At 64.7% G+C, this 20,880-nt stretch overlaps 2 protein-coding genes across 3 annotated transcripts in view; both read right to left on the minus strand.

Annotated features, from left to right (window-relative positions):
• Positions 1-8,463, minus strand: part of COL9A3 (collagen type IX alpha 3 chain) — an 18,437-nt gene extending 9,974 nt beyond the window's left edge. The window contains exons 1-15 of one of the 2 annotated variants that reach the window (XM_032387627.1): positions 8,356-8,463; positions 7,694-7,762; positions 6,462-6,497; positions 5,798-5,869; positions 5,200-5,253; positions 4,478-4,513; positions 4,194-4,217; positions 3,908-3,961; positions 3,481-3,534; positions 3,081-3,122; positions 1,968-2,024; positions 1,553-1,606; positions 948-1,001; positions 540-593; positions 239-292 (exon numbers count right to left, since the gene is read on the minus strand). In XM_032387627.1, the coding sequence (XP_032243518.1) occupies positions 239-292; positions 540-593; positions 948-1,001; positions 1,553-1,606; positions 1,968-2,024; positions 3,081-3,122; positions 3,481-3,534; positions 3,908-3,961; positions 4,194-4,217; positions 4,478-4,513; positions 5,200-5,253; positions 5,798-5,869; positions 6,462-6,497; positions 7,694-7,762; positions 8,356-8,424 (783 nt within the window). In that variant the 5' untranslated portion in view covers positions 8,425-8,463. Of the gene's footprint in view, positions 1-238; positions 293-539; positions 594-947; positions 1,002-1,552; positions 1,607-1,967; positions 2,025-3,080; positions 3,123-3,480; positions 3,535-3,907; positions 3,962-4,193; positions 4,218-4,477; positions 4,514-5,199; positions 5,254-5,797; positions 5,870-6,461; positions 6,498-7,693; positions 7,763-8,340 lie in introns of both variants that reach the window. The other variant, XM_032387626.1, reaches the window with a different exon arrangement.
• A 2,776-nt stretch (positions 8,464-11,239) lies between these two features.
• Positions 11,240-19,344, minus strand: OGFR (opioid growth factor receptor). Its single transcript, XM_032387768.1, has 7 exons — positions 19,115-19,344; positions 16,383-16,451; positions 15,717-15,795; positions 14,770-14,848; positions 13,743-13,809; positions 13,061-13,209; positions 11,240-12,469 (listed from the first exon to the last, which is right to left on the minus strand). Exons 1-7 carry the CDS (start codon positions 19,286-19,288, stop codon positions 11,539-11,541), a joined length of 1,548 nt encoding a protein of 515 aa, XP_032243659.1. The 5' UTR covers positions 19,289-19,344; the 3' UTR covers positions 11,240-11,538.
• Positions 19,345-20,880: the final 1,536 nt, after the last annotated feature.

Raw genomic sequence — 20,880 nt, forward strand, 5'->3', positions numbered from 1 at the left:
CGGGTGTGTCCCCCCCAGGTGTGCCCACGGCCACCTGCTCGGGTGTGCCCAGGGTGTACGTGCCCATGAGAGGACTCTCTCGGGTGTGTCCCCCCCAGGTGGGCCCACGGCCACCTGGGAAGGGCCAGCACAGCGCAGCCCAGTGGGACTGGGGGAGGCACCTGAGTGAGGAGGAGGGAAGGGGACAGAGAGCCTAGGCCTGTGTAAGCCTGCCCTTCACCCCCAGATGCACACATACCACTTTCCCGGGGGCTCCTGGGATCCCTGGTGGCCCTCGGAATCCAATGGGACCCTGTGAAGGAGAGGGGGTGTCTGGACAACATCCCTCAGGGGACCTGGCTTCATCCAGAGAGGACCTGCCTCCAGCAGCCCCAACCAAACACCCCCCACCCAGCAGGCCCCTCCCCATTGGCCACCCAGTGGTCCCAAACCCTCCCTCCTTCCCCATTTTCCAGGGCCTCTCTGGCTCCCCACCAGCCCTCCGATCTGGAGGTGGCCTCCCGCAACGGCCTGGGCCGATCTGGGGCTGGCAGACTTACCCTATCTCCTGGGGGTCCAGCCGGCCCTGGCAGGCCTCGAAGTCCCCGAGGCCCCTGTGAGGAGAAAGCTGGAAAGGCAGGGCCTGGGCCAGCAGCCCGCCTCCCCCCCAGGACTGCACACCCCCTGGGAGCCACTGAGGGACCCACAGTCTTCCCTAGAAGCACCTGACCTTAGGCCAGGCCCTGGAGGGGGAGGGGGCCACAGGCCCTGGAGGGGGACGGAGAAGGGGCCACAGGCCCAGGAGGGGGAAGGGGCCACAGGCCCTGGGACTTGCAGCCTGGCAGAGGCAGGACCCTGGCCCGGTACCCCGCGGCAGGTACCTGCTAGACCATCCCCTGCAGCCCTATGCAGTCCAAGGGGCTCCGATCCCACCTCCTCATCCCTGTCCAGCCCCTCCCCCTCCTCACCTGTAGCCCCACAGTGCCTGGGATGCCAGCAGGCCCAGGGGGGCCAGGATCACCCTGCAATGGAGGTAAAGGGGTGTGAGCTGGGTCAGCCCGAGCTCTCTCTGAGCCCACTGGTCCCCCCACCTGAGCCCATGCAGCTGGGGCCATTGCCCTATTCATAGCCGAGCCTCTGAGGCTGAGGGGTACTGGCCCTCCTCTAGAGAGGGAGGCTCCCAGTCTTTCCCAGAATCCTCTGCCTGCTGGCGTGGGTCCTTCTGTCAGCCTACCTGAAGCCTGTGCGTGAGGACAAACATATCCTCCACGGGCAGTGGCCACAGGGGCAGTGGGGTGGTGGGGCCTCCAGGAGACACTTCTCCGGCCACCAGGGGGGCCCACCTGAGCTCAGGGAACTTCACGTGAGACCAGGCAGGTGGCGGTCTGTCCAGAGACCCTGCCCCAGATCAGCTGGCTCTGACCAGCCAGGCCCCTCAGAGGTCGCGTGCATAGCGTGTCCCAGATGCAGCGAGTGCTCCCTCACCACCCCCCACCACCTGTGGGGCCCCAGTCGTCCCACCCCAGCCGAGCACCCATCCCTCCTGCCAACACCCCCCAGAGCCCGTGTTCACCTTCTCACCGTCCTTGCCGACCTCTCCTTGCTCCCCTTTGTAGCCAGTGGGCCCCTGAAAGCCAGAGGTGAGCGACGAGTCACAGCCTGTCCCCAGCAGCCCTGAATAGAGGCCTGCACGGCCACCAGCCCAGGTGGGGAAACGGAGGCCTGGTCAAGAGGGGCGGGGCCTCCCAGTCCTGGTGGCCACAGCAGTGCCCAGCGGTTACCACTGTGGAACGGGGGATGGGGCCAGAGCGGGGCCTCCAGGCTGGGCTGGAAGCCAGCCCTCCTTTCTTCCTGCAACAACCAGGGCAGACTTTCTGGACCCTCGTGTCCCCCCAACTCCCCTCTAGATCTCGAGGCCCAAGTTGGACCAGGCTGCCTCCTCCTGTGGGGCGTGGAGGGGGCTCAGCCACCCTGTGGCCGCTGCTCACCTTGAACCCTGGCATTCCTGGGGGACCGGGAGGGCCTGGTGGGCAGATGGCCGGGCACTGTTGGAGGACAGAGTGGTCAGAGCCCCCCGGACAGCCCGGGACCTGGCAGAGTTCAGCAGCCAGGGGCCCTGAGATGGGCCCTTCCACCAAGCGAAGGGGACCTCGGGCCACACCAGGGCCTCCTGGGACCCCAGACACGGCCTCATAGGGCGCGGCTGTGGGGTGCAGGGAGGCGTTGCACGGAGCCAGCCCTCGGCTGCCTGGCCTCTCACGGCCTCCTGCTCAGAGCCGGCTCCCCTTTCTCAGCGGACATTTAGCAACGGTGGCTGCTGGCTTCCCAGGGGGCCTGCGGCCAATTTCAAGCTGGGCTTCTCCTCAGGGCACAGATGTGCTTTAGGACAGGTGTCCTGCAGGTGCAGACGGGATGCTCCACGCCCAGCGGCGCAGTGAAACCCAAGGGACCGCACTGGGTTTTCTGGATCATTCCACAGCTAATCTGGCACAGAGCGAGGGCCATCCGTCTCCGCCCTCGCCGCTCCTGCCTGGCCCGTGGCCAGGGGCCCAGCCCTTCTCCTGATCCTGGAAGATCCCTAAACCCTCCCTCTGGGACACCAACGGGTCCAGCACTCTGGACCCGGGGTGGGGCTGGCCTCCCTCAGGAGCGCAAGACCTCTGCACGCCCGCTGGAGGCTGGCCCTGCCGGGAACGGCCGCACCCCGCGGAGAAAGCCCTGGGGCCACCCAGACGTTGCTCGTCTCTTTCCAGGGGTGACAAAGCTCAAAGACAAGAGAAAAGCGAGTCCCAGACACTAGTCCAGAGCCTTCTGTGCGGCCTGCGCCACCAGAGCAGCAGACACTGGCCACGTGTGGCTGAGCGCTCAGAACGTGGCCGCACCACGGAGGGGCCGGCCAGCTCCACCGCGCTCAGCTCAGATCGGCGCTGCTGCACGCGGCCAGGGCGCGGGGCGGCTGTGCCCAGAGCTGGTGCCACGGGCACGGGCCCCCATCCCTGCCCTCCTGCGGGTGGGGACAGGCCACTCTCCACATGTGGAATGTCCCCGAGGAGGTGGGTGGGGCACCCCAGCCCCCTTCACAAATGGCTGCGAGTGCCTACCTGGAGGTCAGTGACGCCTTCAGGGAGGACCCCTGGGTGACCCTGGAACACAAAGACAGCTGACTTTGAGGCTGCCCTCCCCCTCCCTCCCTGCCACCTGCCCCTACAGGCCTGCCAGGGGGCTCAGGCCCTGCCTCCCCTGCGGTGGCCTGTTCTGGGCACCAACAAGGACGGAGACCGCTGCCTTTGGGGCAGAGTGGCCACCGGCCCGAGCCCCGCCCCTCCCCACGTCAGCTGACCCAGCCGCTGCCGGGGCCCTGGGCTCTGCGCACGTCTGGGAAGTGGACGGGAGTGCACATGGGCGTGGGTTCGGGGCAGGGGGCCCTGGGGGACGGGAAAGTCAAGCCCACCATGCCTGGCACTTCCGCGAGCAGTCTGGCGCCCCCTGTCCCATACTTACCGGGGGTCCAGGAGGTCCCGGAGGGCCGGGGAGGCCTGGTAGTCCAGAGGGTCCCTGGGGGCAGATTATGACGTTAGGTGGAGCAGGACCAGCCTCCACCTAAGGGGAGGTGACCAGCTACTTCCAGAGAGAAGCCTCCCTCCCCTGTGTCCTTATGGGGACGCCCCACTCTGCCTGCTTCCCCCCGCCCTGACTGGTGCTGGTGTCCACGGTGCCTCCCGAGGCCTAGTCTATCCTCATCCCTGAGGGTCAATCAGGGCGTCTATCAAGGCCACCAAGAAAGGAAAGGGGGGAGGGATGGGTGGGGGAGGGGGAGGAGGGGGGAAGGAGAAAAGGGGGGCGGAGCCCTTGGTGGCTGGATTGGGGGTGTCCTGACAGGCAGGGCCCTGCTCTGAGCAGTGGGGGAAGGTCAGGGGCAGCCACTCACCGGGGGGCCCCGGAGGCCCATTCCACCTGGGACACCACTCTCTCCTGCCTCTCCCTGGGGGTGGGGGGATAAGGGAGTGAGACCCAGGGGTCTGTACCCACAGAGCTCTGAGGACCCTACACAGTGCTGGTTTGCCCTCTCTGAAGGGACAGCAACCCCGGGCAGCCGGTCAGGTGGCTGCCCCTGAGGAGGCCCGCCCTGCCCCGGTGTGGGACCCGGCAGCCAGCTTGGCTCTGAGTGTGGTGGGTATGCTGGGACGGGGGCCACGAGCGTGGTCAGTACTCACGGGGGGTCCGGGGAGGCCTTTGCCCTGCAATGCCAAGCACCGGATCAGAACTCGCCAGGGACAGGATAGGTTTGCCTGCCACCCCACCCCTTCCCCAAGATAGGTGGGGCGCAGGGGGGAAGCACCTCAGGGGGTGAGCGCCGGGTGCAGGAGACCCTCCCTGGGGGAGAGGACACGGCCCAGGAGCCAGCCCGGCAGGCAAGGGGGCTGGGCAGTGCCTCCCAGGGCTCCCGGAGGGCCGCCCCAGCCTGGGCAGTCCCGCTGCGGGAAGACACGGTACTTACCCCCAGCCCGGGAGGCCCCGGGGGTCCCAGACTTCCCTGCAGGAGGAAACCAGGTGTCAGGAGCGGGCTGGGCCCAGGCTCCCAGGCCTCTGAGAGCAAACCTGTTCCCCTCCCCCACTCTGGAGAGGGGGGATTCTCCGTTTTACAGAAGACTGAGGCCCAGGGGGGACCCCGGATGCCCCAGTGGCCCGGGACAGGTCTTCTGCCAACAATCGTGCTGAGGAAAATCCAGACTCTGTTGGAAGTGGACGCAGAAAGCAGCACGGAGCGGGCAGGCCAGGCCAGCAGGAAGGCCCAGCGCCAGGCCTCCCTGAGCCCCACAGAAGGGCCGCCACGCTTGGCTCCGGTGACTGAGGGAGCCCGGGACCTGGGCAGCCAGGGCCTCCTGCTCCCTTGTGTCCAGAAGACATGGTCCTGGCACTGGCGGCCCCTGCCCCCCAGGGGCTCCCTACAGAAAGCCTGCAGCTGCCCCCCTCCCCTCTTCCCAGGAGGAGGCAGCACGGAAGGCTGGTCATCCCCCAGCCCGACTGAACGCGAGGACAACCACGACCAGAGGCCAGTGTGGGACAGGCCACCCTGTGCCCACCTGCCTTTCTGCAACCCTCTGCCTCCCCACAGACACGAGCCCAACAGCATGGCCAGTCTGCGGATAGAGCGCGCTCAGCCCTCCCGCCAGCCGGGGACCCCCCGAGCCGAACCCTCACGTGCGGGGCAGCACTGACCCGCTCTCCGGGCGCGCCCTTGGGGCCGGGTGGTCCGTCCTGCCCTGTCAGGCCCTGGGGAGAGAGGCAGAGGAGGGCTCAAGGGGCCGCACAGGAGGCCCCGCTGAGGGCACTTTCCTAACTAAAATGGGTCCAGAGGCTGAGGAGGGCCTTGTGTGTGGCCCCCCCGGCTCCGGCCCGCCCGCCGTCCACCTGCAGGGCCCGGGGCTCTGGGGGAGTGAGGAGCTGGGGGGTCCAGCAGGCCGGGGAGCTCATGTCTCAGATCCCTGCTCTGACAGTGGTCCTGGGGCCAGCCTGGGGCTCAGAGGGGCCCGGACAAGGGGCGTCTGGTCCAGGGAAGACGAGCCAGCAGCGTTTCCCCTCTGCTGTGGGCCGGCTCTGCCCCGGCAGCCGTGGCCAGGCGCTCCAGGGTCTGGGCTCAAGGCCAGCAGAGCCTGCTGGGGGACATCCAGACACTCTGGGGACAGAGCATGCACAGCTGGGAACAGCAACTAAACTTGACTCCAGGGCTCAAACCCCTCCAGGTCCAGGCGCAGAGGGGAGCAGAGGGGCCCAGAAGAGGGGGCTCTCAGGAGGGGGGAGGGGCAGGCACACTCACGTCCACTCCAGGCAGTCCCGGCAGCCCGGCCTCTCCTGGTTTCCCTGGCTTCCCTGGGGCCCCTTTTGGTCCCTGGAGGAAGGGGGCGGGGTGGGCAGCGGGCAGAGGCGTGAGAGCAGGTCGGGCCTAGAGCCTCGGCCTTCACCAATAAGAAAAGGGCTTTCCAGCTGGGGCAGCAGCAACTAGAGATTGGCTCCTGCCCACCAGAGGCCCGGCCCCGCCTGCTCTCCCGCAGACCCCCCGCCACGGGCCCCAGCCACCGCCCTCTCCCGCTGCCCCCCTTACCCAATCACACCTATAGGACATTCACCTGGATGCCTTGCTCACCTGATGCTTTGGCCGCCCCAGCTAAGGGCCAGCGGGTCCCTCTGTGGGACTGCCTGTGTGCCCCCAGGACCCTCAGTTCCTGAGCCTGAGCAGCTCTGGGGAAGCTCACTGTGGCACCTGGCCTGACTGGCACAAAGACGGCTTCCAAGCCGGACCCCACCCAGAGACACGCTGAATCCCACACACCCCCTCCCACCCGCTTCCTGGCCAGGCCCCTGCTCCAAGGCCTCCAAGGCCTCCCGCCTGGCAGGCAGCAGGGCCCGGTGTGGTGGAAAGGGGCGTCAATGACCCCTCTGTTCTAGGCCCACCCCTCCCCTCACTGGGGCTCGTCACTCACCGGGGACCCAGGCAGACCCGGAGGCCCAACTTCTCCCTGCAGAGGGAAGACACCCACATGTGAGCAGCGTCTCCCGAAAACCCAGGCCTACGAGAGCACCCCCACCTCATCCACATCTAGGGGGACCTCTCCTGTGTGGTCAGGTGCAGAGGCGGGAGCGGGGGAGGGGGGGAGCCAGACGGCTGGGGCTCAGCCCCTCCAGGGCCCACATACCTTTTGAGGGCAGAGGGACACCACCTCCGGAAGCAAAGGGAACGTGTCCCACAGCCCCCCACCCCCACCCCACCAGCCCGAGAAGCTTCAGAAAGCGGGCTGTGGGCACTGAGAGGCCTCCTGCTCCCACCTGATTCAGGGTGGCAGCCTCCCAGACTCGCAGAGGCCCAAGGAGGCACCCCAGCCCCCCCACCCCCCGTGACCACTAGGCCTGACACCCTTTAACCGAGGCTTGCAGGCCAGGTTTTTAAGGGGAGGCCTCCCCAGAAGGAACAACTCAACTTGACTCCCGTCAGCCTGGGAGTCCTGGGGGGCCAGGGGCCCAGCCCTGGTGGGAGGGGCATAGAGGCCCGCCTTGGGCTGTCCTGCCCCTCTCTGCCTCCACCCTGCAGGGCTGTCGCTGAGCACCCTGTGGGTCCGGGTCGGCCAGGGTCGGGGTGGGTAGGAGACTCGGGGCCATCCAGGGCCTGGGGGACTCAGAGGCTCAGGACCAGTCAAGGGGGGGCTCCTGCGGTACATTATGGGTAAGGAGAGGCCTGGAGCAGGCCCCTACCTTTCATGGAGGTGGCTGGATTGGGGGTTCACCCCAGATAGTTCTGGGGGAGGCAGGCTGCAGGATTGGGCCACACTTGACCTGGGACACCCATGGAGGATGCTGTCTCTGGGGCAGAGCCAGCCCCCAAGCACCCCCGAAGCTGGCTCCAGCCCCAAGCAGCCTCCAACGAGACCCACCCAGAGGGACAGGCCCTGCACCTCCACCGCCGTGGCCCCTCTGGGGGCCCAGAGACACACACCTCAGTGCCCACAGTTCTAGTCCAAAGACTACTGTGCAGTGCCCCCCCACCCTGCTCTGGGGGCACAATCCCGGTGGGGTGAACCCTGAGCAGGACCCGTACCCCTTTGCCCCAGTCCTGGGAAGTGGGCATTGGTTTTGTCTCCATCAGGTCTGGGGCTCAGGGAAGTTGGGGCCAGACTAGAACGCCACCGAACCCTCTGGGGCCCCTCCCACCCCAACTTACATCAATGCCATCCTTGCCCGGCTTCCCAGGGGGCCCTTGGGGGCCAGGGGGGCCTTGGGGTCCCACTTTCTGAAATGGAGAGACGTCATCATGCAGCTGTGCCATCCCACCCTCACCTGTGGGGCAGGTCCCCCCAGTCAGCCTCGGGTCAGCCCAACAGAGTGTCCCCTCTCTGGGTCGGGAGCGGCGCTGGGGCCTGGCTCCGGGGGCCCCCCGAACCAAGCCTGCCTTAGAGACCCCCCCAGAGCCTGGGGCCAGCAGTGTCTGCTGCCTCCATCCTCGGGCCGGGAGGGGCTAGGCCACGGCCCCACGGGAGCCTCAGGGAACAAAGGCGGCATTGTGCCTCTCCGGTGGGGGTGGCGACACTGGCAGCAGCCGACCGGGCCAGGCGAGGACAGGGCACCGTCCTGGGCTCATCCACGACGCGTCTCGGCGTCCGCGGGGGCTCGGCCGGCCACGGGCTTCAGGGCTGCGCCGGCTCTCCAAGCATCCTCGAGTTCCAGGCTCACTCGCTGGCCCAGGGTGGCTGGGCGGAGGGTGGTCCCCGGGCCGCGCGGCTCAACGCCCCCCCCAGAGCCCCAGACCCCCCCCCCCCCCCGGCCGATCTCCGGTGTGAGCCCAGCACGCCGCTCCAGCCCCGCGCTCACCTGCGCCTCGCTCACCTGCGCCGCGCTCAGGGTCACGGCCAGGAGCTGCCCGAGCAGGAACAGCAGTGTGGGGGCTCCGGCCATGGCCGCACTCGCGCTCTGAGCGGCACCAGCGGTGGCCGCCTGGGCTCTGAGCGGCGGGCGGGGCGGGCGGCGGGCTGGACGCCAGTTCCCGCCCCGCCAGCCGGGCACAAGCCCCCCATTCAGCAGGGCCCACCTGGGGCTTCCGCACCGCCCCACGCCTCCCCGCCGAGCCGGCCAGGGGAAAGAAAGAAACCCAGTGGCAGTTTTTTGGCCAGCCTCTGAGTTAAAATTATCCCCGAGACTGATGAGTTACACACATATACCTTTGAGCGAAAAAGAAAGACGCTCTTTTTTCCGCTTGCTCCTCAACCAGGGTATGGAGAGAGGGAACAATCCCACATTGAAGGCTCCTTTGGAGAAGGGGCAGCCTCAGCCCTAGAGACAGGGTGACCTCCCCAGGGTCCTGAGTGGGACTGAGGCTGCCCAATGCCCAGGAAGACCCCAGACCGGGCCCCCTACAACTCTGGCTCCTACTACCCCATCTGGCCATGGGCAAAAGTCTAGGGCCATGCCTGCGAGGCTGGGACACCTCCTATTCCCAGGGTTCTTGCCCCAAACTTTATCCTGAGTGGCCCCTCCATGTCATCCATCGCTGGAAAGGCCAGACTCTTATCCGGCTCTCCCCTCCCCAAGAGAGAGCCAATCAGTAGTGCTGGCTGAGGAAGGTAGCACCACCATGACCACGGGGCCTGAGCAAAGCTGGTGATGGACTCAAACCCCAAGGCTGGTGTTGGCTGTTCCCGTTTCTCACAAGCCTTGGGCAGCTCAGGGCTGCTGGATTTAGGCAAACTCTGCTTCACCCAGGGAAGGCATAGGAACAGCAGGGTGAGGGGCAGCACCTGGGGCCAGGGGCCTCCATGGCCACCCTAGGGGACTCTCACAAATCCAGGTCACCGACAGGCCCACTGAATTTGCAGGATCTCAGCCCCACCCACAGCCAAGTTTCGGAATGTTTAGAATTCCCTGGGAAATGCTGCTTTAAGATTTACAGTATGCTGTATGAACTTCACTTCCTCTCCTTTCTTTCTTCCTTCCTTCCTTCCTTCCACTATTCAAGTGCAACAGTGAGAGGTGGGGAAAGAGTGCAATACAGAGTTCAATCTGTAACTGACTGAAAAATTGAGAAAACTCACCACCTTTGGACCTGTCTGTATAGTATATGAGCTTCATTTCTGTGGGTGGGAACTCAGGATTTGTGAGGTGCATGGGTTTACATGGGAACAGTGGGTGGAAAACGAAAGGGATAGAGTGGAGAAGCAAACTGACTCAGTCGAGAACCTCAGCTCACCATCGGGGTAGACTGGCTGCTCACTCCCTCAGATGGGAGGGTGTGTATGAACTCTATCAAGGAAGGCCAAGAGAAGCTCAAAAGCTTCACCCAGCTGGCCTTCACCTGGGTCAAGGGAGTGACCTGGTGCCTGAGATCCGGCTCCACCCTTCGCCCCAAACCTATCCCTCGCTCCACACAGCCCCTGCCCCTGGAGAGCTGCCCCTGCCTCGAAGCTCAGCCACAGTGGCCTAGAGTGGAGGACGACCTCACACCTGGTATCTCCAGGCAGAACCAAAGCATCAGCCCTCTGTTTCGGGCCATCACTCTCTGTGAAGTTTGGGGGTCAGGTGGGCCAGAGCTGCCTGCCAGTCCCTAGGTCCCCCCTGCTGGGCACAGGCGCCCTCCCCTAGGGTTGCTCCAATGGTATTTCCCTCGCACTCCGGGGTTCAAGCTTCTACATCGAACGTGTGCTCCATCATGGTCTAGACAGGATTCTCACCACTAGGGCTTCAGTGGGACCCTGCTGAAGACGCAGCGTTGGATGCCCCACACTCATCTTGGTGCCTTAGTTTCCACTCTGTGGTAGAAACTCCATCACGGAGGCAAACTGGAGTTCAGGCACCTGGGGTCCTTTCCCTGCCAGCAGATCGGGGGTGGGGGTGGGGGAGGTGGGCCAGCAGCATAGCACATACCTGCCCCAACTCCAGCACGGGGAGCATTACCTCAGGTGCTTGCCCTCCCCCAAAATGACTTCCAGTCTGTCCACCCCTCCCGCCAGGACAGGAGCTAACCATCAATGCTTTTCCTGAGAATGGAGCCCAAATCACAGCTCGGAACTCAGCGTGAACTGGGCTCCTCCTCCTCCCCCCAGAAGAGCTGTGGCCTCCATCACTTCATTTGTTCAAAGGCAAGTATGCGGCCCTCTGCAGCGCCGTCACCCTGTTGGTGCTGACGTAGAAATTCCAGTGTGTCAGGGAGCGGGGGTCCTGGCCCAGGGGGACAAAGCCTGGCTGAGAGCCAGCCGTGCCTGGAGGACAGGGAGCTGCACTTGGCCCGTGCCAGGTTGGAGGGCTCAAGGGGGTCCTGGTGTGGAGGGTTGCTGTGGCTGCCAGGTTAGGGACAGCGAAGACAGAGCCACGGAGCATGCTGGCACAACACTGCACCCCAGATCAGGGTAGGCCAAGGCCCTCCCAAACCGCTGCTCCTCCCACTCAGCCCACCCAAGGCGACTGTGCATGAGTCCCAGACTTACTCCTAAACCAGTGACAAAAGGCAGCCACGGGACGGAGTGCCCAGCTCCAGAGGCCCCAGGAGGCCGTGTGGTCAGGGTGCCCGGGACCGACGCATGTGTCCAGGGGACTGCACACGGCTGTTTCCACAGGTGCTCACACTGGCCAAGTGGGCCAGAGCTGGGCTAGGCCACTTCACACCCAAGGGGAGGAAGCCCAAGGAGCAGCACCACGGGGAAACTAGCCCCCCTTGCCCCCTTCCCCGACCCTGGCCACCCACAGGGCCGCTGGCCACGCCCAAACGCTCAAAGTCAAATCAGTTTATTCAGAAAAGCCCTTGGCACCAGACTAAGAAAATGAACCCCACTCCCACCCCCAACCCTTAAGGGCCAATTTACAAAGACGGGCAGGGGGGCGGAGGGGGGGGGGCGCGGCACAGAGGAGGTGGTGGGGCGTGAGTTCGAGGTAAGGATTCCGAAGTTCCTGGCTTCGGGCAGCGGCGGCGGCCACCAGGGAGGGGCCCTCAGGGAGGGGCCAGTACCGCACGGAGCTGACAACAGGCGGCAAGGGGGCTCCCCAGGCCCGGGGCTTCCCTTCAGGCTCTCTGGGTTCAGCCTAAGGCCCTACCTCAGCTTCCTCATCTGCCGCGCCTGAGCCCCCGGGGGCAGCCTGCTCCAGCCCTGCCCAGCCTTCTGCCTCCTCCACCCCATTCTCGCCCTCTCTGGCCTCAGGGCAGCCCGGCGCGGCAGGGTGCGGGGCGGGGGCTGGCTTCTTGGTCCCACCGTCTCCACCAGTGCCACCCACCGAGGCACCGTCCCAGGGGCCCTGGTCCACCTTCCTTCTCTTCCTCACCTCTTCGGCCACCTTGGCCCCTGGGGGCTGGGGGCAGGGCTGCTCGGCCTCCCCCGGGGCCTGGATGCCCAATTCCTGGGACCCCCGGCCGAGGCTGCCGTGGCTGAGGGCGCAGCCCTCCAGGTTCAGAGCAATCTTCTCCACGTCCGAGGCGCTCTGGGCGCCCGGCTCCCCTGCGGCCTGCTCCCGCCGGTTGGCCTCCAACTTCCTCTTCTTGCTCTCCTTGGGGCTCGGGGGCTCCGGGCCCTCCTCTCCGCGGCCCCCCGCCTCCCCCTCCTGGGCCCCCGCCAGAGCGCCCTGCGGCGGCGGGGGACCCGCAGCCCCGCCGTCCCCGCCGTCCGCCCGCCCCGGCCCGCAGGTCTGTCCCGAGGCGCCGGCCTGGCGGAGGGGCTCCCCGGGGCTCCCCTCGGGCAGGGGCGGGCGCAGGCGGCGCAGCTTGTCGTGGGGCCCCCAGACGAACTTGCGCCGCGGCCGGAAGTGCTCCCAGGCGAAGCGCAGCAGCTGGCGGCGCTGGCGCGGGCAGCGCACGGTGAACACGAAGTAGTCGAGCGCGCTCTGCCGCACGGCGGGCAGCTCCCGGCGCACCAGCGTCTCCTCCAGGAAGAAGCGCGTCAGCGGCGCCTGGTAGCGCTCCAGGCCCAGCTCGCCCAGGGACTTGAGGATGCGCGTGAGGCGGAGGTTGTTGTGACTGTGCCTGGGGGCGGGGGCGGGAGCGGAGGGCGCTGGCCGGGACGCCCCCTCCTCCCTCCGCCCCCTCCTCCCCCCCCCCCCCCCCCCGGGCCGCCCCCGGTCTCCGCCCCACCCCCGCACCCCGGCCCCAGAGAAAAAGCCCCGTGGAAGCCCCACCCCCCAGCCCCTGCACCGCTGGGGGAGAGCCGGAGGGGGACCCTCTAGAGCGTGGGGCCTCGCCCAGGGGCCTGTTACCCACGTGCAGGGGTGCGCGTGTCATCAGCAGATTCGCCCCATGCACTAACTCCCCACCCAGTGCTTCTCAGCAGGGGTGAGAGGCCCTGTGCCTGCACGGTCGTTGGAGCTGTGGGCAACCTGACCCACACCCATGTGCATGGTGGGGCATAGCTAGTGAAACGGACTGGTGTGCATTTCCCTAGGTTCTCACACCCCTAGCAGCTGGGACCACCTCCACCCTGCAAACGAGGAGGGTGCTTAGAACCTTAGTCACTTGCCCAAGTGCCCCTGGAATCCTTCTCCGAAGTGCTCCCCCACACCTGTCCGGAACCTGGCACAGCCCCATCCCCCTCAGCTGGGGTGGGGCGAGGGTCCTTACCAGTTGAGGTTCTGGAAGCGCTTCTGGTAGTTGTGTGCTCGGCGCACCTGCCCAGTGTCTCGGTCCTCCAGCTGGATCCCGTAGAACCCCAGCATGAGCTCGTAGGCCTGGACAAACCGCTCCCTGACTTCCTCGGAGCTTTTAAATGCCTGGAACACACCCCACGAGGCCAGTGGGGGCTCAGGGGCCATCACGGGTGCATCGGGCTAGCTGACACCTCCCTCAGGCTCCGGTTCATCTAGAGGCCTGGACTTAGACTTTTGGGGTGAAGTGATAGAATGCAGGAACCCAGAGAAGAATTCATAATGTAACTCTTCTTCTAGCTGCTACGAGGTCTCACTGGGACTGAGGCATCTGCTTTAGCCCCCAGAGGAATTCTGCCAGCCCCCGGAGACAGCCTGGGGGGGGGGGGGGCCCCCAGGGCGGAGCATATGGCAGGAAACACACAGTCTCCTCGGCTCCCCAGACCCTCCCATCCCTCCAAGTGTCCTGTTCTAGCCCAAACCAGGTGTGACGAAGCCCCCATCACCATGACTCTGCTCACAGCCCTGGCCCTGGGCTCCCCGACTTGACGCAAACCGCTGAAGAAAATCAGATTTCTCTAGAAGCCTGTGGGGAGCACCAGGGGGCAGAGGCAATGACCCGTCTGGACGGAAGAGGCTTCCCAGCCTGTAGAGCTCACCTCAACCTCCTGGAGCGTGAGGGGCTTGGCGTGCCAGTTCACTCCAGGTTCGCGCAGCGGGAAGAGCCTGTGAGAGAGGACAGGGCACGGGTCCCATCAGCGGCAAACGTGGGCTCCCCGCCACGGGGCACGCGCTCACCAGCCTCTCGGGGTTCAAAGCTCAACTCTAGGAGAGCCTGGCCGGATGAACCTGTGTTGTGGGCTCTCACGAGTCAAAGCCAGGGGCTGAGGGCAGGGAAGTCGCAGTGAGGCTGTTCTGGACCAGGGCACGGGGAGGGGCACACGTGGCCACGGGAGGCTCAGCGTGCACGCTCAGCAGGGCATTCCAGGCTCTCCTCTTTATTCGTTTTATTTTAAAGATTTATTTATTTTTAGAGAGAGAAGAGAGTGGGAGCATGCAGGGGAAGGGGCAGAGGGAGAGAGAGAGAATGCTCAAGCAGACTCCCTGATGAGCACAGAGCCCGAAGTGGGGCTTGATCTCATGACCCTGAGATCATGACCTGAGCCAAAACCAGAAGTGGGACGCTCAACTGACTGAGCCACCCAGGCGCCCCCTCCTTTTTATTCTTATGTTCTTTTTGTCTTGTCATTAATGCTGCAGAGCTGTTCCCCATGATGCTCTGTGCCCAGGAGAGGCCCCCAAGATGCCATCTTCAAATGCACTCCGTTATTTGGGGGGCAGTGTCAAGGGTCCCCAAGGCAGCCATGCTGGCAAGGATCACCCCAGGCCACTGTTAGAACCCTGCCACCCTGAGCGTCCCAGGGGCTCTGCAGGGCCACACGGCCTCTTGGCACTGGGGACCCACCCGGGGAAGCCAGCCTGCTCTTCCTGTCCTCCACGTCTGCATTCAGCTCCCAACCTCAGAGGCTCTGTACCGCTGCCGAACCCACAGACTGCAGGACTGCAGAGGTGCCTGAACGGCCCCCCCTGGCGGGGGAGAGAACGGGCCAGAGCGCAAAGCCAGCATCTGGAAAGGGGGAGGGCACCTGCTCTGTAAGCCCCGCCCCTCTGGCCCCACCCACTCACCACTGGATGTAGGAGTGATTCTCTTCCAGGAGGTCATAGTCCTCCCTCCAGTTCTGAAGAATGTCTTCAATGAAACAGCCTGGGGGCCCCACGGGGACAAGTCAGTGAGGAGCTGCTGGAAGCCGGCCCCCTCCCCCCCTCCTTTCTTGAGGACCTTGGGGACTTGGAAGTTTGTATAGGTCTCATGTGACCATAACCCCCAAGCAAAGCCCTTGCATTTCTTCGCAGTCTGGACACGGGACCTCCATTGCTGACTGAGGGCAGACCCGGGTGAGAAGACCACACTGGGCTTGCTGGGCGGGAGGGCCCAGGAGGCCCCTTGGGAGAAGGACATGGGGGTTCTTCGCAGAAAGGTGGCCTCACTCTCCCCTCCAAACCACAGCCTGTTGGCTGGAACCTGACCTCAAACAGAGCCTCCAGCAGAACCCCACCCATAGCCTGGCCTCCGGTAGGGCAGCTGCTGTTTCTGCAAAGGGCCAGACAGTGAGACGGTGTGTGTGCAGTGGGTCCTGCACCAACGGGTGGGTCCCGCAGAATCTCCCTTACGGGCACTGATGCTTGAATTTCATATAATTTTCACAGCACAGACTATCATTCCACCCTAAGTTTTTTCCAACCATTTGAAAACGTAACAATGATTCTTCCTTGTTAGCTTAAGTATGCGGCTTTCCCACTAAGGCGGCAGAGCTGAGGAGTGTACGAAGCCCCCATATTCACTGCCTGGTCCTTCACAGAAAACAAGCTGCGCGCTGGGGCCCGGGCGTCCCCTCAGCGGCCTCCAGGGGGCGCCGTGGGGCTACCGAAAACCTCGGCGCCACGGCCGGGTCCCAGCGAATAGGAGCAGCCGGGTGGAGGGGAGACCGACGGCATGGGACCCACCCCCACCCCCGCCCCCGCCCCCGCCCCCGCCCCGGGACAGAACCACAGGCAGCCCAGCCAGCGCGCACCATTGGGCAGGAACCGGATCTCGTTTCTGTAGAAACTCAGGTTTGGCATGTCACCGTTGCCATCTTGTTCTATCAAATCCTGAAGAGCCAGAGAAAGGTACCCGTCAGAACATCTCCAGAAACAGGCTGCCTCCAAGGGCCCCTCACACTAGAACGTTCCTGGGGGAGGGGGCGTCTGCTCTGGGGCCCACAAACCTCTGACATGCTGAGGGCTGGCGAGGACCCCACGTACCCGGCCCGGGCCCCTCACCCCGCGGGTGAGGACAGCAGCTCCCTCCGACCACCACCTTCCCCTCCTCACCAGCGTGGGCCAGGTCCCCGTCATCTGTCCCCCCCGAGGCAGCCCAGGGGTTGTCTGAAACGCAGGGTGCAGAGGGCAGGGATGAGGGCGACAGGAATGCCCCCAGCACGGGCCCCAGCGTGCGGGACCTCGTGTGGCTGCGCCTACTAGCTGGAGCCGGTCCCGTGTTTTAAAGGCCAGGGCACTGAGGCTCACCCCGCCGTGCCTGTCACCCTGTGAGGAGGGCAAGCAGCAGCCGTCCCAGGCGGGACATGGGACCTGGTCTGAGGAGAGGGGCTGACGGCCTTCTCCGGGCGGAGGATGGGAGGACCCTGAGCCGGGCGGGCAGCCGAGGTGCGAGGGCGCCGCGGGCAGCTGCCACCTACCGGGTAGCGGTGCCGGTATCTACGGGTGTCCCGCATGGCTCGCCAGTTTCGGGACCCCAGCAGCCTGGCCTGGGAAGAGAGGAGAGGGGGTGAGACCCCCACGGGAGACCCAGCAGTAAGCAGGACCCACCCCTAGTGAGCCCCCATCACAGTAAGGGCAGCAAGGGCCTGGGTCAGCTATCAGCAAAACCAGAGGGGACAGGGGGGATGGGAGCGAGGCCTGCCCCCTGCTTGGCCCCTGCGGCCTGCCCCAGCTCTCAGGACGCCCAGGCTGAGCAGCACACTCTTGGGGTGAAGCACCCTCCCCTCCAGCTCTAACTTCACTTCCTACTCCGGTATTCGCTGGTTACCTTCACTTGGACGCCAGCCGTAGGATTCCCCACCCCCCCGGGGACCCATCCCCCCCCGGGGACCCACCCCACTGCTCCCTCTTTGCACTGTGCTCTAAGCCTGTCACCAGGCTTGTGTCCCCAAAGGCAGCGGCCTCACAGCCTACAGCCCCGGGAGGGGCCCCAAACACCTGCCTGACAAAGATGAATGACCCAGGGAGCCAGTCCTGTCTCTACCCAACCCCAACGTTCCTGGACCAGACCATGTGTCTCCTGGCCTCCTGTCCTATGGGGGAGCCTTCTCAGCAAGATGCAGAAGCTCCTCGCTGCCCCCTCAACACCTGCAGTCCCTGTCTCTGCAGGCCAAGCACCCCGGGGTCCTGGGAAGGATGGAAGGTAACTGGCAACCAGGATGCTAGGTAAACGCAGCCTGACCCATCCTGTTATAGGGTGGGAGGCATGAGCGAGGCTGAACCTGGCTTGAGGTCCCACAGAAGCTGGGGAGGCAGATAACGCTGCTTGGCATGACAAGAGGGGAGGGCTCAAGCCAGGGAAATGTCTGGGTCCTAGGATCCTGGAAAGAGCAAAAGAGCACTGGAAGGGGAGTCAGGAGGCCAGGCCTACCACTGTGTCCCTTGGCTCTGACCCCATCCCCACTCCCCAAGATGCTCCAAATAGTTCTGAGCTCCAGCGAGGATTGGGGTGGTGCCTCTCTGCCCGATTTATAGACCCGGGCAAGCTGGTGAAGTTCTTGCCTACCAGCCAAGGGCGAGCAGAGAAACCAAAACTCAGCAGAAGCTGGCCCCACCCACCACCAGTTTCCTTTTCTCCTCTTCCCTGGGGCCAGCCAGGCTCCTCCCCAGGTCAGTGCAAGAGGGCCAGCCCCACAGGTGCACAGACAACCCAACCCAGGGCAAAGCACCAAACAGCCGTGCCGGGGCTCAGTGTGGGGCAGCTGGGGAGTGCTATGGGGGGGGGGGGGGCTGGGGGGAAGGGAGAGGATTAGGACTTGTGGAGGGACAGAAGCTGCAGACGGCAGAGGACTGTGGGCATCTCACGGGGCGGCCGAGGTGCCAGAGCACTGCTTTAGGAGTGGCGCCCGTGAAGCTATGGCAAGGACAGTGTCCCCTTACTCCATCCAAGTGGGCATCTGCCACAGGAAAAGAGCCAGATTCCTGCCCTCTGACTCCAGCTTCCTGACCCTGACCATGGCCCAGCCTGCTTCCTCGAGCCGCAGGCCTGCCCAAAACACCACAGATGTGCTCAGGCTTCTGGCCTTCCTGGCAGGTCCAGGAGCCCCTCAGGGTCCCTCTCACTGACCACTCCCCAACACAGAGATAAACCCCAAAAACCAGAACTCTCATGTGTCAGGGGGAGAATCCAACCCGGAGACCCTGCAGGCTGGAACTCAGACACGATGCGAACCCACCACCCTCCACAAGCGACAGCTATCACGCCATGCCCCCCGTGACACCTGAGACCACAGCTGGGACCGCCGTCCTTGCACGGGGCAGGATGTGCTGCCCGGGGAACTGCAGCCCGGGGAAGGAGGAGTAGCACTAGTAACAAAAGTAACCGCTGGGAACTGCAGAAAATCAGTGGCAACAAAGTAACTGATAGTAAGAAGGGGTCACCAGCGGCAACAAAAGTAACCACGTAATGACAAGTAACGGTGGTGACAAAAGTAACTGCTGGTCACAAGTAATCAGCAGTAACGAAACTGACAGCTCGTAAGGACAAATAACCAGCACCGTAACTGCAAGGCGCTGGTGGTAACCACCGGGACCAGCACGCTCCAGGTGCGGGCCTGGCTCAGACAAGTCACCAAATGTAGCCTCCAAGACCACCTCCAAGAAGGCAGGAGGACCCAGTGGGTGGGTGCTGCACCCCGAGAACAAAGGTGGGGGTGGGGCGGGCTGGTGGGGAGCAGGTGGGGCAGAAGCAGGGAGCACCAAGCGACAGAGGGCCGCAGAAGCAGTGGAGGGCCCAGCACAGAGGCCTGGGATCTATTCAGAGGACCAAGCCAAGGGCCTGGAGGTGGGAGGTGACAGAGAGGGGCGTCAAGAATGTGTCCAGGGCATCCCCTTGAGGAAGTGTCAGCACACAATTCGGTTCTGGGGACACGGATCCGAGGGTGGCCCTGGATCTCCCTGCGAGGTCCCCTGGCTGGGCCAGAGCTGGGAGGCGCAGGTCCGGCCCGATCTCAGGGTGTCCGGGGGTCTTAAGGGGGGCACGAGGAGGCTGTGGGCGGGGGAGAGGGCAACACCTGGAGAAAGGGCCAGGCCCCAGGCCGGGTCTCCAGGGGGCGACGGCCTCCCCGGAGCGGGGCCTCACCCCCACCTCGCGGCGGCCGGGCAGGCCTGCCCGGGGGCGCTGGGACCCCAGCGCGCGTCGGGGCTGCACCTGGAGCGCTCCGGGCCGCGCCGCCCGCGCGTCCTCCTCGTCCTCGTCCTCGTCCTCCGCGTCCGCGTCCCCCGGGGCGCCGGCCTCGCCATCCTCGCCGCCCGCAGCGCTCGGGCCCTCGCCGTCCTCCTCCTCGTCCTCCTCCCAGGTCGAGTCGCAGTCCGGGTCGTCCATGCTCGGGCGGCGGCGGGACCCGCGCTCCGGCGGAAGCGAAAGTGAGCGAGGGAGGAAGCGCGGGGGCGGGCCGGGGCCGGGGGGGGCGGGCCGGGGGGCGGGCCGGGGCGGGGCCGCCGCCACCGCCTGCCCGGAGGATGTTCCCGCTCCGAGAACATCCCTTCCCCGCGAATGTCCCTCCGGAGGACACCCGCCCCCTTCCCCGCTGAGATTCCTCCCAGGGTGCCCCCTCCCCGCGGCGCTTTCTCCCGGGAGGATGCCCCACCCGGGATTTCCCCCCAGGATCCCCCCCACAATATCCCTTCCCCCTGGGAGAATGTCCCCCTTGAAGGATGTCTCCCTGAGGTTGTTCATAGAGAATGTCTTCCCCCAGGAGAATCCCTCCCAGAATATCCCCCGGCCCCTGCAGTATCCACCCCTGGACACCCCCCTAGAGAATTTCCCCCAAAGTCCTCCTCTCTGAGAATGGCCCTCCCTGGAAGATGCCCTCCCCAGGATGCCCTCTGGAGTATACCCAGTCTAGAGGGTCCCCCTGCAGGGGATGTCCCTGGAGGATGCTCATCCCAGAGAATCACTCCCCAGAATGCCCCCCAGGACAATATTCCCCCAGAGGAAGCCTCCCCTGGAAGATTCTCTCCCAGGAGGATGCCTACTCCCTGGAAGGATCCCTCCTCCAGAGTATCCCTTTTCCCAGAGAGTGTCCTCCTAGAGGAAGTCCCCCCCAGAGGAATGTCTCTCCTGGAGGAAGTTCCTGGAGGATGTCCCTCCATAAGGATGACCCCCATGAGGATACTCCCTGAAAGTTTTCCTACCCAGAAGGTGCCCCCAGGATATTCCCTCCAGGTGTAGGCTGGGGCTGTGGTCTCATCAGAGGCTCCTTTGGAAGGTGGTTTGCTTCCACGATCCCCCAGACTAGAGGCAGAAATCATTCTTGGGGGAGTAGGATGGAGAGCCCCGTGTCCCTCCAGTCAGTTCACAACTGGGCAGTTTGCTTTTTGAAGGCCAGAGTCTCCTTCCAGTGTGCCGAGAGGCCTACAATGTACCGTCATGGCGGGCCTGCACTCTGTCCCCGTGACCACATTCTCTCAGTGGGAAGAAAGCACACGTGCTGCCTGCCTTCCAGGGAGGTGCACACAGGGCCAAACACCAGGACGCAGGAATGCCTGGGGGTCACCCTAAGGCCGTTCAACACAGGTGACCCCAGTTAAGCACCCCCTCAGGGGCCTCTCGAAGGGCTCAGTTGGTTAAGCGTCTGCCTTTAGCTCAGGTCATGATCCCAGGGTCCTGGAACTGAGCCCCACATCAGGCTCCCTGCTCAGCGGGAAGCCTCCTTCTCCCTCTCACTCTGCCTCTCCCCCTGCTTGTGCGCTTGCTCTCTCTTTCTCTCTCTGACAAGTAAAGAAATAAAATCTTTAAAAAAAATGAAAGAAAGAAAGAAAGAAAGAAAGAAAGAAAGAAAGAAAGAAAGAAAGAAACCCAGATATCCATACCTTTGGGGCGTCCCCATCATCCTTTTAGAAAGTGAGGTAGTGTGTTCACAGGTATGAACCTGTGAACCCTCGAAGGGGCGGCTGCTGGTGGATGAACTCTAC

The sequence above is a fragment of the Phoca vitulina genome, unplaced genomic scaffold (assembly GCF_004348235.1).
Source record: "Phoca vitulina isolate PV1807 unplaced genomic scaffold, GSC_HSeal_1.0 scaffold50, whole genome shotgun sequence".
Taxonomy (NCBI): Eukaryota; Metazoa; Chordata; class Mammalia; order Carnivora; family Phocidae; genus Phoca; species Phoca vitulina.

What these genes read in the sequence shown, in the direction of transcription:
- OGFR (XM_032387768.1), bottom strand. Translation starts at nt 19,288, where the DNA reads ATGGACGACCCGGACTGCGACTCGACCTGGGAGGAGGACGAGGAGGAG. An exon ending in AATCACTCCTACATCCAGTG is followed by an intron (nt 13,810 to 14,769) that starts GTGAGTGGGTGG and finishes CCTCTCTCACAG; the next exon opens with GCTCTTCCCGCTGCGCGAAC. An exon ending in CGCTTCCAGAACCTCAACTG is followed by an intron (nt 12,470 to 13,060) that starts GTAAGGACCCTC and finishes CCCCGCCCCCAG; the next exon opens with GCACAGTCACAACAACCTCC.